General features: G+C 39.8%; 1 protein-coding gene across 3 annotated transcripts in view; it reads left to right on the top strand.

The window, feature by feature from the left end:
* The window catches only part of MLLT3 (MLLT3 super elongation complex subunit), a 261,682-nt gene that overhangs the window by 148,411 nt on the left and 93,506 nt on the right, over positions 1–19,765 (top strand). For all 3 annotated transcript variants that reach the window (XM_070431749.1, XM_070431750.1, XM_070431751.1), the window contains exons 3-4: positions 498–580; positions 7,899–8,042. In XM_070431749.1, the coding sequence (XP_070287850.1) occupies positions 498–580; positions 7,899–8,042 (227 nt within the window). The remainder of the gene's footprint in view (positions 1–497; positions 581–7,898; positions 8,043–19,765) is intronic.

Raw genomic sequence — 19,765 nt, 5'->3', positions numbered from 1 at the left:
GTGATAACAAATGAAGTCATTAATGATCATGGTTGACTGTGATAATTTACATATTTTCTTTACATGGAAAAATTATTATGGATACTGGAGAAGAAATAAAGGATAGGTCAGAGATGCAGATGGGGGCCTGGCAAAGGGCTGTGAAAATTGAGTATGATCTAGATCAGTGATGGCGAACCTATGACACGCGTGTCAGAGGTGACACTCGAACTCATTTTTTTTGGTTGATTTTTCTTTGTTAATTGGCATTTAAATATATAAAATAAATATCAAAAATATAAACCTTTGTTTTACTATGGTTGCAAATATCAAAAATATTCTATATGTGACACGGCACCAGAGTTAAGTTAGGGTTTTTCAAAATGCTGACACGCCGAGCTCAAAAGGTTCGCCATCCCTGATCTGGATGGTAGAATGGGTTTTTTTCTTAAAGGAAAGGGAACTGTCTCTTGGTCTATTATTCTCATCTCACCTATTTTCTCTTTTTAATGTTTCAGTGTGCAAAGATCCACCTTACAAGGTAGAAGAATCTGGGTATGCTGGTTTCATTTTGCCAATTGAGGTTTATTTTAAAAACAAGGTATGTAATCCTTACCCATTAATTTTTCACTAGAAGATCCTCCATTAACCAAATGATATTTAAAGTAGTTTTGATTCATAAGCCCTTCTATCTCTAGATGATTTTAAAATAAAGTTAAATTTGTCCTCTAGGAATTTTAGCTATTGTTCCCCTTAATTACAGAGGAAGTAGCTAGAAAAAGATAATTTCAATTATCTTCAGATTATATGAAATTATTAAATGTTCTCTTTAAGGGAAGAGTGGTTTCTATTGAAAAAGAAGATTAGTATGTTTTTAAAACAGAAAAGAGTGATTATGGTTTTTCAGTGAAATACACCTGTCCTCATTTTCGTATTTCTAGAATTTTTAGACTTACAAAGAATAATATGTCATCTTTAGCTGCTGCACACACACATAATATGCATATACAATTATATCAACTTGAGATATTATGGATTCTGCTGGATTTAAAAGCTTCCAACAGTTAACAAATGTGGCAAAACATACAGACTATAAAATATTGGACAACCTCTGTGGGGATCACTTTTCATATTTATAAAATGGAGATAGAATAAGAGTATCTACCCCAGAAGGTGGCTAGATCCTGTAAATACTGTAGGTACTTTAGATACCGTAAAGCTGAGTGTTTAGAATGCTTCAAATATATGTAAGCACTTAGTGAATGCTATGTTATGTTTAAGGACACGGTTTCCTCCATTTATTCCAAAGTAATCATAGTTTCTAAAACTTGCCCAAAAGTGAGATAATTCATGCCCACATCCACACCCCCTTTTTAAAAAAGGGACTGAGCTAATAGGATGTTAACATGACAGTGTTCCATAAAGTGTGGTCTTTGTACCAGCAACATCAGCATCACCCAAGAAGAGCAGGCTAGAAGTGAGATTCTCAGGCTGTATCCCAAATCTCCTGAAGCAGAATCTCTGGACCAGGGCCTATGAGCCTGCATATCTGCTAAACTTTTGGGTGATTCTCATGCACAGTGAAGTAGGAGAACCACTGCGAAGCCACTCTCTCATGCCCAGTACCTCCCACTGCAACAGTGTCCCACTGGCTTTTTCAGTGGGTCGAAGGCCCAGAAAAAAATCTCTTAAATGATTAAGGAATAATTCACTTTTAATTAAGCTATAATAAGACTATTCTGACAAACACGAATGTCTGGATGACGGGACAAATTTTGTTTTTCATATTTTTTGTTTCTTTTTGAACCCATCTCCTCATATACTACATTCCTGGTACATCACCTCCCTACAGATCTGCTGCCCATACCCCCATTTATTGTTGATTTGTTTGTTTTTTAATTTATATTTTGGGAGCATGTTTGACAGTTACCTATTTCTGTGCAGTTAAATATTTGAATGCTTGCTTTGTCCTTGGCAGTCTCTGAGCTATTTACATATATTGCATCATTTAGTAGGTTTACAAGAACTACTGAGACATAAGTAATATTCCTAGTTTTAAGGAAAGGAAACTGAGTCATTGAAATATTGCATGGCTTGGATAGTTATCATTTTATTCATCCTTAGAGTTTACTCAACAAATCCTATCTAATAAAAGAGAAACATGGTAATTAGTGTACAACCACTACCCTTCCCATTGGCTAATCAGGGTGATATGCAAATTAACTGCCAGCCAAGATGGCGGTTAACTGCCAACAAAGATGGCGGCTAATTTGCATATGTAGGCACAATGCTGGGAGGCCAAAGGGAAAGGACGGAAGAAGCCCCCTGCCACTGACAGTGATCAGAAACCCAGGGGGGAGCTAAGAGCCGGGGGCAGGGCAAAGGCGGCCCTGGGGACCGCCTTTACCCAGCCCCCCAGCTGTGATCAGAGAACCAGGCGCCTTTGCCGCCCGGCCAGTGATAGCGGGAAGCAGGGGTGGAGCCAGCAATCGTGAGCAGCTGGGGGTCCCCTGTCCAGGCCTAACGCCTTGGCCAGAGGCATTAGGTCTAGTCAGGGGCAGAGCGGGAGATCGCAGGGAGCTGGGTGTCTCCTGCCCAGGACTAATGCCTACACCAGAGGCCTTAGGTCTTGGCAGTGGCGGTGCCAGAGATCGTGGGTAGCAGGGGCGGAGCCGGGAATGGTGGGAGCTGGGGGTCCCCTGCCCAGGCCTGACACCTCTGCCGGAGGCCTCAGGCCTGGGCAAGGGGCCGATCCGGTGATCGGCGATTGGAGGGTGATGAGGGTCAACTCCTCTGGCCGAGGCATCAGGCCTGGGCGGGGGGTGGAGCCAGCAATTGGAGGGGGCTGGGGGTCCCCTGCCCAGGCCTGATGCCTGGGCCAGAGGCATCAGGCCTGGGTGGGGGGCGGAGCCGGTGATTGGGGGGATATCAGGGTCCCCTTGCCCAGGCCTGAAGCCTGGGTCACAGGCGTCAGGCTTGGGCAGGGGGGGGAGCAAGCGATCAGAGGGAGATGGGGGTCCCCTGCCCAGGCATGATTTCTGGGCCATAGGCATCAGGCCTGGGCGGGGGTCAGAGCCAGTGATCGGGGGAAGATGGGGGGTCCCCTGTCCAAGCCTGATACCTCTGGCGGAGGTGTCAGGCCTGGGCAAGGGGCTGATCAGGCGATCAGAGGGTGATGGGGGTCAACGCCTCTGGCCGAGGCATCAGGCCTGGGTGAGGGCGGAGCCGGTGATTGGAGGGAGAGGGGGGTCCCCTGCCCAGGCCTGAATCCTGGGCCAAAGGCATCAGGCCCGGGCCAGGGGCGGAGTCAGCAATCGGAGGGGTCTGGGGGTCCCCTGCCCAGGCCTGATGCCTGGGCCAGAGGCATCAGGCCTGGGCCAGGGGCGGAGCCAGTGATTGGGGGGAAATGAGGGTCCCCTGCCCAGGCCTGACACCTCTGGCAGAGGCATCAGGCCTGGGCAAGGGGCCGATCCTGCGATTGGAGGGTGATGGGGGTCAATGCCTGAGGGCTCCCAGTATGTGAGAGGGGGCAGGCTGGGCTGAGGGACACTCCCCTCCCCCCCCCCCCCCCCCAGTGCACGAATTTCATGCACCAGGCCCCTAGTATATATATATTCAGCAATGTTTGTGGTAGCATTGTTTATAATAGTAAAAAAAATAGGAATGATCTGCAGGTGAGTATATCATTACAAAGAAATACAACTCAGATATTTTAAAATACTGACTTGAAAAGGCATATTGCTAAGTGAATTAAAGGCAAGTCACAGAAAAATATTAAAGTATGATATATTATGTGCCTGCTAATCTCTATCTACATTGACATACTAGTAAATTTTATCTGTGGAGAGGCTATATCAAATAGTTAAGAATGATTAAATGAAGTCAAGGGAATAAAACTTCTAAAGAGAATTACTGGGTCAGGGTATCATATGCATGTAGTATGTTGATTGATATTGCCCAAATGTCTTTCCAAAAGGCTCTATACTCCAAATTATAAGGCTGGAAAAAGCCCCCCCGCCTTTTAAAATAAGCTCTAAGGTTGTATGGACTATTTTACAATTTAGAGGAAAACAGATAAATGAACAATGATCATAATTCAATGTGACAATTACATTAATAAAGCAATGCTATAAGAGCAATGTCTTATTTGGAGAGTTAGGAAGACTTTTCAGAGGATTCCATGCTGCATCTTGAATAATGAGTTTGCATTAGGTGGGCAAGGGAGGGAGGTCTCCTGGGAGGGAAGGCATTTTAGGCATGGGGAACACTATAGGTGAAAGGCTGAGTGAATGAGGTGATGCACATTAATGGGGAACTGCAAAGTTACAGCAGGATAGGGTGTAGTGAGAGAACAAAGGAAACAAATGCAGGGAAGGTATTAAATGACTATGGTGGTTATTCTAAGGAAGTGGCATTTTATCCTGTAGAAAATGATACTTCATTAAAGGCTTTTATATCAATGAAAAGATGTAATCTAACTTTTGTATTAGAAAGACCACTCTCTTGTCACTGGGGGAGGTAGAATAGGTTAAGTTCAAAAACAGGGAAGTGATGAGGTGAGGAATGGTGAAGGTCTAAACTAAGGCACTGGTTATGGTAACCGGAGTAAAGGGGATAGATCTGAGAGTTCCTGAGAAGGAATACTAAACAGAACTTGGAGAGAATTTGACTGTGATAAGTGAGCAAGAAGGAAGAATAGGGTAGGGGATGATTTTTTGTGTATTTTAACATTGGCAAGCAGTTAGGATTCTTGTTTGCCTAGGAATAGAGTATAGGAGAAAGGGCAGATGAATACAGCTTCAGTTTAAGAGAATGCATGGATTTGATGTTGCTGCGGGTCAACAACCTAGCAGAGATGTGATTAGACTGTGTGGAACACATGCACTAGGGATACAGATGCGGGTGGGGTCACAGTCATGTTGGTGGGACCGACTCCCTGTGAATGGGTGTCATCCCCCTGGGGGACTTTGCCAAAAGTTAAAAAGGCAATGTATGGGTCAATGAAGAAAGAAGGGAAATGTGAGGAAGGCTGAGAAGGAATGATACCTAGTGTGAGCTCGTAGTCAGGAAAGAATGGCATCCCCATGAAAGAGGCGAGCAGGTTTCATGCAGATTGATAGGAGAAGTGAAGTGGTAGTGAGCAAATGAGTGGAGACTGATTTGGGGAAATTTGGGTGAGGAGGTGGAAACATTGAATTTGTGGGTACATCCTGACAGTTTCAAGTGCTCAGACTTTTGAGTCAAAAGAACTGGGTTCGAATCACTTTGTCTCATCACGTGTTAGTAATATAACAAACTCTGGTAAAGAGAAACATTGCTTTGTTTGACTATGTAACATTTTAATGTATGAAAAAACCACCGACACCTGATACGTTGCTGGTGAGATTTTAAAAAGGTTGCAGCCATTCTAGAAAACAGTAAGGCAGTTCCTGGAGATGTTAAACATAGAGTTACCAAATAATAGAGTGACCCAGAAATTTCACTTCTGGATGTATACTCAAAAGAAATGGAAACACAGGTTCACATAAAGACTTGCACACAAATGCTCATTACAGCATTTTTCATAGCAGTCAAAAAGTGGAAACAGCCCACATGTCTATCCACCAATAAGTGGATAAAAAAAGCTGGTGTACCATTCAACTGAATATTATTTAGCCATAAAAAGAACTAAGTACATGTTACACATTACAACATAGATGAACTCTGAAAACATCATGCTAACTGCAAGAAACCAGTCACAAAAATATTATATATTGTGTGTATATTTTATATATGTTCATGTATTTATATGAAATGTCCAAAATAGACAACTCCATAAAAACGGAAGTAGATTAGTGGTACCTGGGGGAATGGGAAATGACTACTAATGTGTTTTAAGTGCATTTCTGGAGTGAGGAAAATGTTCTGAAATTAGATGGTGGTGATAGTATCATAACTCTATCTATATACTAAACCCCACTAAATTGTACACTTTAGAAGGGCGTATTTTATGGTTTGTGAATTATTCTCAATAAAGCTATTATTAAAAAACAGTTGCTATAAAAAAAAAACAGAAAAGGCAAAGCTGATGGCAAACAAAAAAATTGTAACACTTCATGGGATGGTTAATATCTGTAACGCACAGGGATTTTTATGTAAAGTAATATAACAAATTCTAAGTGCTTTAATTTCTTAATCTTTAAAACAACTCACCACTGGTCCACATGAAATAAATGTTAAAGTTTATATTAGTTACTGTTATTATTATCCACAGTCTTTATTTCCCCATGGATGCTAAAGGATCAGTGTGTAGAGAGGTTTAAATGTTTAGCCAACTAAAGTAATGGCTCAAGAGTAGAACTTCAGTATCATGAAATTCTCATTATTGCGTTCCCTTGGATATGATGCTATTTTGTTCTTCTAGTTCAGGAAAATGGACCCGAGACCCAGATTATGAAAGCCCTTATATGACATTCATGTGAGGTTAAATTTTTGTCTTAGTGGCAATTGGAAGCTGTTGAAATTTTAATCAAGTAGTAAGAATGGATAAGTTTTTGTTTAATATATAGGGTGTGGCCAAAAGTAGGTTTATAGTTGACCATAGAAATTTATGAACATCTTCAAACCTACTTTAGCCCCACCCTGTCGATAATTTTGAGGCCTGAATGAATGAGAAATTGAAAACAATCCTAAAGCACGAAGACCTACTAGAGAAAGGAGTTTGTATTAGTTAGGGCAGTGAGTACTAGAGGTTGACAGTGTCAACCGATGGTCACTGGCACCAATTCAATACCAACAGGAATCCCCAGTTTGTGGTGTAGAGAAGAAGGAAACTGTATTCAGTGCCAAACAGCTCGATAGTGACACAGCACAGCTGGGAAAACAGCATGACTGTGAGGCAGCCCTGGGGGGCCAGGACCATCTCCCCCTGGACAGCTATGCTCCGCTCCCTGCTGGTCAGCTTTGCACTGCTCTGGCCTGCTCCTTTCTGTAGCATTCTGCTCTAGCCTGTGCTGGTCTGCTCCACTCTGCTCCCATGAGACATCTTCGGTGTTTAGCTCAGCCAGGGAAACACAGGCTTCAATCTTTGGTGGCAAGGGAAGGTATACTCCCATAGTCATAGGGACCTGGCTTATATCGACAGAAGTCCTGGTTCCTGGTCCCTGATTGATCTGTCTTCATGCAAATGAGGACCCCCGAGTCCTTGCAGTTCAATTGACCCAAAAAGGCACTTTCCTGATGGGTCAGAATAGAGCTGCTCTGATTGGTCAGGGAAGATGTTGATGGGGCTATAGCTGTGCAGCTTCAAAAGGATGGGGAAAGCCTCAGTCCTATTGGTTGAAATAGGATTCCAGGCACTCCTTTACAAGGGCTGGCTCAGATGGCAGAAACACAGTGCAGGCAGGCAGTTCAGTGCAGGCTTCTTCTTGAAGTGCAGTTGTGTGAGAGGCCTCTGTGTAGAAATGGCTACTAGGTTGTTTTTTGAAATTTGAGCCCAGTTAGCCATCCGGAGCCCTTCTTAGTAAGTATCTTCTTTCTCAGGGTCCACACGGTGTGATTTAGAGGGCTTATTCAAGAAATATTTGGGAGAGACAATGGTGGGGGTGATGGTGGGAGTGGAAAGGTAGAGTGGGAATGGGAAGGAGTGGCTTCAGGGGTGTCTTAGGTTTTCTAGGCTGTGTTGGTGGTGGCTTCCACTTGAAAGCTTATAGGAAAGATGATGAGTTTATTCTTTCTGGTTTTCCCCTAACATAAGAAACTAATTTATTTGATATTTCTCTTTTGCTTTGTTGATAATTTCATGGTAATTTTTCCTCCCATATTTCTTTGACATTATAGCTGTTGGACATCTTTTCTGTTTCTTATGAGGAGTTAATCTTTGCTTTCTAAATTCCTGCTTATGTCGGACTCTTTCTTTCTTAATTTTTTTCAACCTCTAGGAAGAACCTAAGAAAGTCCGCTTTGATTATGACCTGTTCCTGCATCTTGAAGGCCATCCACCAGTGAATCACCTCCGCTGTGAAAAGCTAACTTTCAACAACCCCACAGAAGACTTTAGAAGAAAGTTGCTGAAGGCAGGAGGGGTGAGTGGCATTGTCTTGTGAAAAGCTTTCCAATAAAAAACTAATTGCTAGTGTGTTAAGAAGTATAATCATGTTTCGAGAGAGGTAAAAGAGATGAAGTGACATATGGCTTAGCTGTAGACTCATGGTTTGAGATAAAAAGGTAAGCAAACAATAACATTTTAAGTAGGTATGAATATGAATTTGCATTGTTGATTAGACTAGCCTTATAGTCCGTGCAATTCAAATTTATTGAAAGAAAAAGTCGAAACCAATAAACTATCCTCAATTAAGAAAAGAACAGTATCTGAATTTCATTATATTACTTTATAGAAACTTTTGGGTAAAGTTGAAATTCACATTAAAAATTATGTACTAGTAAAAGGGAGTTATTGTCCAAAAATTCATGATCAAAATTAATAAAAAAGGTATACTCTGTATTACATGTTTGGCTTAATATTTAAATACACATTATTATTTGCTTGAATTATGTATACATAAAATATGGATTTTCCTTTTAAAGATAATAGTAACAAAAGTGTGGTAAATTTTTGTCCATGTGATTTGTCTAGGACAAGAAAAAAATTTTAAGTGACTTCTTACAAATATAAACATTATGACATATTTGCTTGCGGGTAAGTCAGCAGACAGACAAACACTATTGACTGGTCAAAATCTACTTTACAATGGGTACCACTGGGGTCACCAGCCTCTAGTTCAGATGAACTTCCTGTGTCATCTTATGTTGGCAGTTCAGATCCCGTAAAATGTTGAAACGTGTTCTTTACTTTAGGACTGCGGTTCTCAACTGTGGGTCCCGACCCCCTTTGGGGATCGAACGACCCTTTCACAGGGGTCGCGTAAGACCATTGGAAAACACATGTATAATTACATATTGTTTTTGTGATTAATCCCTATGCTTTAATTATGTTCAATTTGTAACAATGAAATTGGGGGTCACCACAACATGAGGAACTGTATTAAAGGGTCAGGGCATTGGGAAGGTTCAGTACCACTGGTCTAGGATTTCATCCACTTTGTTTTTCCGGAAGGTTTTTGATAGTTTTGCACTATGAAATTACCGTTGTATGTGAACATGTGTATACCGTAACTCCTCGAGATGCCTCATTTCACTGGTAGCATCTACCTGAGGGCTTTGTGGGAAAGAGTTGGGTTTTATATAACACAGAAGTTCCTCCCCTTTTTGAGGTTATGGACAACCACTTCGAGAGCTTCAGGCAAGCTGTAGACCCTCTCTTAAGGAAATCACCCATCATTATAGTTGTGTGAACATTTTGGATTATCTGGAATCCCTGACATCCATTTTCTGGAGTTCTGTTTTGCCAAGCTCCTGTAATTTCACTTGAACTACTAATAAGCATTTAAGGCATTGCAAGTACTTTTACCAAAATTCAGTCAGCACTGTACTGTGTCAGTAGCTTTGGAAATGAATCACCGCTTACAGTATTTTATGTGGAAATGTAGCTCCATGAAGAAATGGCCTTTAGTAATATAATTCATTTAATTTTTTTTAAATTAAATTTATTGGGGTGACATTGGTTAATAGATTGTATAGGTTTCTAGTGTTTAATTCTATGATATATCATCTGTATATTGCATTGTGTACTCACCACCCAAAGTCATATCTTCTTCCGTCACTATATATTTTGACCCCTCATGTACATGCCCAGTCTCACCTAATCTCAGAAGCTAAGCAAGGTTGGCCCTAGTTATTACTTGGATAGGAGATAACTCATTTTAAAGTTAAGGACTTATATATATTTATTAATGAAATGGTGCCCTTTTTTAAATAAAAAAATCAACTCAGTTATATATTCTTTTTATAGTTAGCAAGAGCACAGTGTTGATGCCATTTATCTATGTCTATGCCCTTAAAAATGAACTGGTTCATTTTATTTTTTTAAATATATTTTTATTGATTTCAGAGAGGAAGGGAGAGGGAGAGAGATAGAAACATCAATGATGAGAGAGTATCACCGATCGGCTGCCTCCTGCACGCCCCCCACTGGGGATCAAGCCCACAACCCGAGCATGTGCCCTTGACTGGAATTGAACCCGGGACCCTCCAGTCCCCAGTCCAATGCTCTATCCACTGAAAAAAAAACCAGCCAGGGCATGAACTGGTTCATTTTAAATCCTAGTTCTCATTTTTCTTTTCATGAGGGTGACATTTTATGCTTCTGATTGTTCCTCTTGGGTATGCCGTTAGGTAGGTAATTGGAGCATGTGAATTATGGAGCTTGAGTACATCAGGCTTCTGATAAGGGTCGTAGGAAAAAGTAAATATGACACAAGAACTTTTTAAAACAACCACTTAGTCCCAGAGTACTCAAGGGTTGCTGGTGAGCTGGAGGAGAGGTTACAGGTCATTGATAATGCAGCGGAGTGTAGCACTGCCTCCTGATAAGGTCTCTAGTAGATTTCTGTCTTTTACTCTGCTCAGCCTTTATCTCAGAATGATCTTCCTTGGCTTCCAACTTTCCTTCTTTGTGTTTCTTTAAGTGCTGTTTGAAGCCTGCAAAGTTTGTTCCCATTAGACTTAGATTATGTCTTGACAACTATAACATAATAAGCGGAAATGTGAAATATTCAAGCACACCAGTTATTTGACAAATTCCTTAAGGGACTGATTCCAGTGAATTTTATGGTAAAATTAACATTTAAAAATTCATTTGAAATGAAAGTAATTCCATAGGTTCTTTTTATTTTATTTAGTCTTTTAGGGAAATGTGAGACAAACATTTTTTGTCTTACCTAGATTTTTGGCTAACTTGTATTATTTTTATTGGATATTTAAATAGTTATCATTGTCTTAGTATTAATAAAGCCTATCATTGTGTCACTGAACCATTTTGATTCTATTAGAAATATTTTTCAGATTTATTAAGGTACTAGAGGCCCGATGCGCGAAATTCATGGGAGAGTAGGCCCTCGCAGCCCCAGCTGCCTCGCGGCCCCACGGCCCCGCCCCCTACCCACTGATGGTTCTGGAAGGTCATTTGCTGTCTGGTCTAATTAGCATATTAGCTCTTTATTATATAGGATAATTGATGTATAACATTGTGTAAGTTTAAGGTATACAGTGTGTTGATTTGATACATTTATATATTACAAAATAATTACCACCGTAGCATTAGCTAACACCTCCATCATGTCACATAATTTCTATTTCTTTTTTTGTGGTGAGAATATTTAAGATATACTCTCTTAGCAGAGTTCAAGTATGTAATTCAGTAGTATAAATTGTAATCTCCATGCAGTACATTAGATTCCCAGAACTTGATCATCTAAAACTGAACTCCCCCTCCCCTTTTTCTCTATCCCCTGGTTCTAGTCTCTGTTTCTATGAGTTCAGCTTTTAAAAAAAAATTCCAAATATAATAAGTGATATCTATGTTGTCCCAGATAGCTGGATGTCCTTTTTCTCATGGCTGAATAATATTTAATTATTTACATTGACTCACCACCCTCCCACACACATCTTTATTCATCCGTTGATGGACATTTAGGTTATTTCCATATCTTGGGTAAACAATACTGCAATGAACACAAGAGGCACATATTTCTTTGATGTCCTGCTTTTATTTCCTTTGGATATATACCCAGAAGTGTTATTGCTGGGTCATATTGTAGCTCTATTTTAATTTTTTGAGGAAAGCTGTTTTCCATAGTGTCTGCACCAATATGCAACCCCACCGACAACATCCAAGGGTTCCCTTTTCTTCACACTCTCAGGACCCTTACTATCTTTTTGATAATAGCCATTCTAACAGGTGTGAGGTGATATCTTATTGTGGTTTTGATTTGCCTTTCTCTGATAATTAGTAATGTTGCTCTACCTGTAGGCCATCTATATGTCTTCTTTCAAAAAATGTCTATTCAGTTCCTCTGTCCATTTTAAAATCAGATTGGGTTGTGGGCTTCTTTGCTCTTGAGTTACATGAATTCTTTATATATTTTGGATATTAATCTCTTATCAGATATTTGACTTGCAAATATTTTCTCTCATTTCATAGTTTGCCTTTCCATTTTGTTGGTGATTTCCTTTGCTGTACAGAAGCTTTTTAGTTTGATGGAGTTCTACTTGTTATTTTTGCTTTTTCTGCCTTTGATTTTGGTATCTATCAGAAATCTTGCTTCATGGCTATGTCTCTTCAGATAAGCCTTTTTCCCCCACTGGGTTTTGGGGTGAGAAAGTGGAGGGTGGGCTGTGTTTCTCATACCTAACCATTGAATCTATGCATAGATATGTATATATTCTACCTTTAATGGAAAATATTAATCATTTCTTATGTATTTTGTGAAATTATTATGTACAGCTCGAGGCACGAATACAGTAAACTTACTCTTTTGGTTATGGCTTTTTCTCTTGAACTTTTTTCTTATAAACCAAAAATACATAGCACTATTAAATGTTGGCTTTTCAAGAGATCAGAAAGGTTGTTTATAGAGCTGGCATCATCTTAGAAAAATTTTCAGCTCCTAGAAAAAAATGATTCCAAAGAACATTTTTTTGTCAGAAGAATCTTGAAAAATTGCAGATTTTTTTCTAGTTCATAATCTATAAACCTGTAGGTAAATGAAAACCTCCTTTTGGGTGGGGTGGACAATAACATTCCCTTCTTTTCACTGAATTTTTTAAAAATGTTGCAACTTTTTCTAAAGCGTCTCAGAGAGAAATCTTGGTGTACTTCTTCCATGGAAGAAATGTATTCTGTTTTCTTCTGTTAACTCCCTAATATTAAGGATATCGTTGCTTTAAAAGAAAAAAAAACGTCTGTGGGAAGGGCACGTTTGGATTTAAGCACTATTTCCTGAGGATACTGAAATGCAGAATGATTTCTCTTACAAAACCCTGAAGGTAGTTACTCTAAATGAGAGGCCTTATTGGAGCTTGCCAGGGAAGGTGTAGCTTTGGTTTAGGACGGAGCTCCTATCAAGCCTTAAGCAAGAAAAAAGACAGAAAGTAGGGATCAGGAAATGGAAAAGAACAACCTGAGACCTTCCGGGGGGAGACTGCCTTTATTTTGAGATCTTATTTTTTGGTTAATAGGAGGGGTAGAGGACAGTGAGCCATATACTTTTGAGGTCAAGACTTGATATAATCTGTTCTAGAATTTTAACCAAAAGGATCAAGTGGAGAACCTCTCAGTTCCACTGAGAGATTTCTGTTTGTTTTTTAAAAGATGAACTGAGAATGCTTTTTGAATGATTTTCAAATATATTCCTCAGGATATCAGGATTTTTCCAAAAAGGTTTTATGGTCATAATAGACCCCCCCCCCCCCCCGCCCCCCGCAACACACACACACACCACCACCACCTATCTTCTTAGTAACTGAAACTCAGTCCTATTGAAAAACTGCAGAAGGGTTTGACAACTGTTACATTCGATTGTAAGAGGATGAGTTTCTTTCAGGGGGAGGGGTGGGTGTTGGCAAAGTAAAGATATAGATAAGTGTATGTCATCTAACTAAAACTTGTCATTATACTGACTTCACCTCTCTGGGTTTCCCGTTGGCAGGGAGTGTGATAAAATTGGAAAAGTTTTGAAATCAGCAGATGAGAAAAAAATTATTTTTTATCGATTTTTAGGTGAAGAAATGTATCATCTGTGAAATGGACGAGGTAGTCTTCTCCTTGTTGGGAATGTGCAACCATGGCATGTGACACGTAGTAGATATCCTGTTCCTTGGTTCCTTTTCCTTTGATGACTGGGTTAGACAATCATCCGGTCTTTAAGCACTTTCATATCACAAAGTAAAGGCACAGTGAAAAAGGTTCATATATCTACAGTGTAAGCTACTGTAGATATATTCACAGGAAAACATGGTTACCACCAGTTAGTGTGACCAGCACATCGATGGATCTATTTTAGGTTTAAAGACTAGGCCATGGTGCTCAGTTGCTTAAAGTGTTCAATCCAAGGTCAGGACACATACAAGAATCAACTAATGAATGCATGAATAGGTGGAGCACAAATCGATGTTTCTATCTCTTTTTAAAAAATATATATATATTTTATTGATTTTTTTACAGAAAGGAAGGGAGAGGGAAAGAGAGTTAGAAACACTGATGAGAGATAACATTGATCAGCTGCCTCCTGCACACTCCCTACTGGGTATGTGCCCACAACTAAGGTACATGCCCTTGACCGGAATTGAACCTGGGACCCTTAAGTCCGAAGGCCGACGCTCTATCCATTGAGCCAAATAGGTTAGGGCAATGTTTCTATCTCTCAAAAAAAAAAAAATTTGCGCGTGCACACACGCACACACACACGTGCGCCTATGGTGTCTTTCTTAATTCTAAATTTCTAACAAATTTAAGGCTTCTTAAAGCCATTAGAAGAAGTAGTATGTTCAGCAAGGTTGTGTTTCTATGAAAAAAGTACAAATGGGCGCCCTAGTGGGTTTGGCTCAGTGGATAGAGTGTCAGACTGGGGACTGAAGGGTCCCAGGTTCTATTCCCATCAAGGGCGGTTGCAGGATTGATCCCCAGTAGGGGGCATGCAGCCAATTAATGATTCTCATCATGGAGGTTTCTATCTCTCTCACTCCCTCTCCCTTTCTCTCTGAAATCAATAAAAAACAAATTAAAAAAAAAAGAAAAAAAATATGGCACAAAGGGAGCAAGCATCTTGGGGGAACTGGGTTTATTTTACAGCTGCTCCATTTTTTTGGGCCTAAAAATCAAGTGGTCTGCTTTGGTTCTGTTTTTCTTTATGGAATAGTGGCCGGGTGTTGGTGCCTCCCCCCCACTTTTTTTCTTTCTTTTTCCCCCTCAGTTAAACAAGGCAAAGTCTAAACATGTTGTTCAGTCTATTTCTGAATCACTGGCAAGCAGTTAATTTTGAGGACTGAAAATTAAAACTAACCACAGCAGTTGTTAAAACTAGGGTTTCTATAGGCAGAAATCCAATGCCGCTCAGACGCCACCTGTTTCAATAGGACATCGCAGACGCCCATTTGGCACGATTTGCTGGAGGAGACATGGGAGTGTGCTTACAGTGTGTGTTAATTCTGCAGCATAATGCAGTCTTGTTTTTCAGAGTGACAGTTGCATTTATATGTAATGTGTTTTTGCAAGGAATACATTGGAATTTTTCTGAAACTCTGCTTATTGTAAAGAGGAATTCAAGTCCACGGTGGTCCCCCAACAAGGCGCTTTGGTTATTAAAGGGCCTTAGGCATCTTATGATAAGGAGCTTTCACTAATACCGCTGTGTCAAGCCCTCGGAACATAGCATTTTATTGCAGGGTTCTGGAATGCATCTTGTGTACGGTTGTTTACTATTTCCGTTTATAAGGGAGGTTTTGAACGCTTCTAATTTGTAAACGGTACAGATCACATTTTCTCCCCGAAAACTTGAATGTGTTTGAATAGGTAAATGCACAGACAATACAAAATAATAGACAGTGTGTTGAGTCTTCCTTCAGGCCACCAAAGAAGCTATACTGTATAACCTTTTGTGTACATGGATGAGTGTATCCGTAGGATACATTCCTAGGAGTAAAATCATGGCTCCAAGGTGAAGTGGAATTTAAACTTTGATAGACATTTACAAATTGCCTGCCAAAAAGTTATACTACTCTGCGCTTGCAACAACCATGTAAGAGAATACTTACTTCTCCACACGGTGATCCTATGAAAAACTTTCTCCCAATCTGATGAGTGAGATGATATCTCATTTTTAATTCACTTTTCATTTATGCATTATAATGAGCATCTTTTCATATGTTTAAAAGCCATTTTCATTTCCTTTCAAAGACCATGTTTTAATGTATTTTAAATTGGAAATGCTCTAAGTGTTTCAGTTTCAACTTAAGTTTATGGGTAGTCTTCCCACATACTTCCGTTTGGAGAAGTTACAAAAAGATACGGAAGCCTCTTTAACCAAGGTCTATGTTTTCCGGCTTTCTTCAACCTGTAACAAATTATTTTCTTAGGAACTGATTTGTCAAGACTTTGGCTTCTAAAAATATAAGTGGCTTTTGTGGCAAACTCATCTCAACAGGTTGCTTATTTTTAAAATGACTCAAAAGATAATAAAATATTCTTTTAGTGGCGGTTACTGGACAGCTTCATCGAATTTTTGGATATTTGTTTTGGAACACGTATGCTTTTTCGTTATTTTCTGAAAGCCGTCATCGCGTGAACTTCTGCCTCGAAAAATAAAAGGATGCTGCTGTTTTTCTCCGGCACGTATAATAAAAGGTGATTTATTTGAATAACCGTAAGATCAAGCAGGCCGCCTCACTTACTTGGTGGTTTCTCGGGGTTGAGGTTCATTTTCTGTCATACTTGGGATTTTCTCCCTTCTGTATCTTTGGTTCTTTCCCCAAATTAAATCATGGAAGTAGAATGTACATGTGCATGATAAATGGGTTGTCAGCGTTGTGAGCCTTAACTCCAAATGTGACATTGACCTTGTACATTTTTAGGGAAAGCCTGGTCATGGGCGTAGAAGTTTATTTATGTCACTCAGCATGTTATGGTCTCATGTCTTCTGAAAGTCAGTCTCATAAGGTGATCACGGGATAGTTACAGACTTTTGAAAACCTGCACCAAAAACTGTGTGTTATAGAACAGTTTTCCTGCCTTCTCGGCTACCTAGGCACCTTTTCAGTAAGAAGGAGAAAGACAGGAGCGCCCTCTTCACTCGGTGCAAAGCTCAAATCCCCTTACTGCATCGATTGGGCGAAGGCTGAATGAAAAAGGAACGAGGCAGGTCAGTGTTCCTAGAAGGGAAAACTGTTGGTTCAGATTCCTTCTCCCTTCTGGGCTCAGGTAGTTCATTCTGGGCTTGCTTCAAAGCTGAAGTCTATCTAATCCGAGCCTGTTCCCTTACACTGGGATGTAAAGAAGAGCAGCCATCTATTTTGACTATCCCTATTGGATATTTTGGTTGGTTCATCATCTATAACATTAAATAAAAACAATCTGGGGGTAGTGGGTAGAGAAGGAAGAGGGAAGCTATGAATAACATTTTATTTTCTGAATTTTTCTTCCACAAATTATAAGAAAATCTGACAGTGATAGGGATCTGAGGGTTGCAGCTTAAAAATAAATGTCTGAGACTCTTGAAATAGATATTTGTGTTTAATTTTTGACTCGTGAGGATAAATGGTTGGTGGTTTACTCTCATGATCCCCACAAGGGACATAGCCATTGTGTGATAGGAAGAAGGTTTGATTGGATGTGGGAAGGCACCGATTCAGTTCTTGGATCTGCTGCTAATTCACCCTGGGCTTTAGGTCAGTGTAAATCTAAAATAGGCATAATATCGCTTTCCCCCAACTTGAGATTATTAAATAAAATGTTGGTACATAGTTAAGCAGTCAGCAAATAATATATAATCACTGTATTTTACATTGTATTGTTTATATAGATAAGATTCATGAAATGTTTATATTATTACTTAATATATTAAACATAAATTAATGGGTTTTAAACTCTGAGCTCCTTGATTTTTGTTCTTCAAAAACTCACACTTCAGAGTATTGATGTGAAAATTTTGGTAGTTAGGAAGTTACAAGTAAAGTGTTATTTTATTTTGTTTTATATTATTTTATGTTACTTTATTTTTGTTGTTGTTGGTGGTGGTGCTATTGTTTTCACCTTATGGCTTCCAGCTTTTCAAAATTAAACTTACTGGCTTAAGGCCTACAGACTGTAAATGGAAAATTTGAGATTATTTCTTAATGGTTCTGAATACAGAAGTATTATGGTCTAATTTTTGTCTGTGCATGTGTCACTGTATGGACCATATTAGATCTGTTATTTGAAAAAAATTATATTTTAATATAGATCATTTTAGGGGTAGATTTTGTAACATATCTTTTTTGTAACTTGTTTTTATAGGTCTTGTAAATTTTGTAAATGTCACTCTCTCTTTTCCTCCCCTTATAGGGTAGATGGAGGCCTATGAGTAGTGTGAAATGGTTAAATATAAAAAGACTTCATTAATGGAAATATTGAGTAAAATGAGAATGCCCTATCCATAAAACAAACTAGTCCACTCAACCACAGTTAGAGAAAAAATGGAAGTATAATACAAATCTAGTTAACTTCATGAGTTTCAGTCTTAATGCAAGCTCTTAGTGACTCAGGGATGGATTTGGTTGGATTATATTTGCAGAAGTCTACACATATAGTGTTTATTTTGTCTTTGGAAAAATTAGAAATAAGTGCCTTCACTTTTCCTTGCCTCGTGATGCTCAGCCCAGGGAACACAGCATGGCTAGAGTGGCACTGCCTGATTTCAGCTTGTTCTCATCCCGTTGACCAAGCATCCTTGGGCGGGGCACAATCTGGGCAATCATATACAGTTGTGGCCCTGTTTGTAAGTTTAGACAAAAAGGAGATTTTGATGTAGAGCACAGCTATCTTGTCTGAGATAGTCTAGGCAGGAGTAACCTGGGGAAATGATGAGTAAAAATTTCCTGAAAATTTGTTCTCAGATTGTGCCAGTTTGAAATAGCCATGTCCCTTCCAAGGGCTAGACTGGCCTCTTGCTCTGCCACTCTGCTTTGTGTTTCTGGCTTATGACACTATTATCCAACATCCATAGATATCTGTAGAGGTCTGGTGTAAGCACGGGAGCAAGAGGACTTTGGATAAGACAGCTGTGCTTCAAATGTCAGTGACTATGAGACCACACTAACCCTTGGAAGGACACGGTCACAGAAACTGGAAGACCACTTGAATAATGTAGCCCTTGCGATTGGGAATCACACGATGAGGAGTGATTTATTATTTGTTTTTAAGTAAAGATGAACTAAAGTGGAATTTACCTTTCTGATAATTTTGAGCTCTGCCTGCTCTGGTGGAGAGCATCAATTAACTCCAGATCAGGGATATTCTAGGTCCCAACAGTCACCATGAATAAGAATGCCTTTAACTATTTTCCAGTCCTAAGATCCACTATATCTGCTCTGACTCTTCACAGAGGTCCCAGAGTTAGGTCTGGAACTTGATTTTGTTGAGTCTTATTTCTTTAATGTCCTGTCTATAGTTTTTTCCCCCCTAGATTTGTTTCTACTCTTTTTTTCTTTCTTTTTATTTTATTCCTAGAGGCCCGGTGCATGACATTCATGCACTGGGTGGGGGGGAGTCCCTCAGCTCCACCTGTACCTAAGCTGGCAGGCAGACATCCCTTAAAGGGTATTTTAGTGCTGCTGTGGGGGTGAGAGAGCTTCTGGCTGAGTGGCACTCCCCCTGTGGGAGTGCAGTGACCACCAGGGGGCCATCTGCCCCCTGGTGGTCAGTGCACATCATAGTGACCGGTCATTCCACTGTTCAGTCGATATGCATATTAGCCTTTTATTATATAGGATTTTTATTTATACTTTTTTTCAATTACAACTTACATTCAGTATTATTTTGTATTAGTTTCAGGTGTACAGCATAGTGGTTAGACAATCATTTGTTTCTTCTGATCATCACGCTCCTCTCCCAGGGTCAGATTTCTTGAGCTTCTCTCCTTCATCCACATGCTGCCTTGTGATCATCATATCTGACCCCATTCTTGTGCTTTTTTATTCTTCTCCCAAAGGGATTTTTGTGGTTTGTGCACATACTGCCAGTTTTGCCTTCAGTTCTTTCTCTTTCTGATTAAAAATGTTATACTTCAATCTTTATTCTGACTTACTTATTTTTTTTTTTTAAAAGGAAAATGCAGTGAGGTTAGGGATGTATGCACCTCTGCACTGCAGAGCAAGC

The sequence above is a fragment of the Myotis yumanensis genome, unplaced genomic scaffold (assembly GCF_028538775.1).
Source record: "Myotis yumanensis isolate MYYU_CA2020_CCGP unplaced genomic scaffold, mMyoYum1.0.hap1 SCAF_12, whole genome shotgun sequence".
NCBI classification, from domain to species: domain Eukaryota; kingdom Metazoa; phylum Chordata; class Mammalia; order Chiroptera; family Vespertilionidae; genus Myotis; species Myotis yumanensis.
Note: the sequence above shows the minus strand (reverse complement) of the source record. Positions and strands in the feature narration are given on the sequence as shown.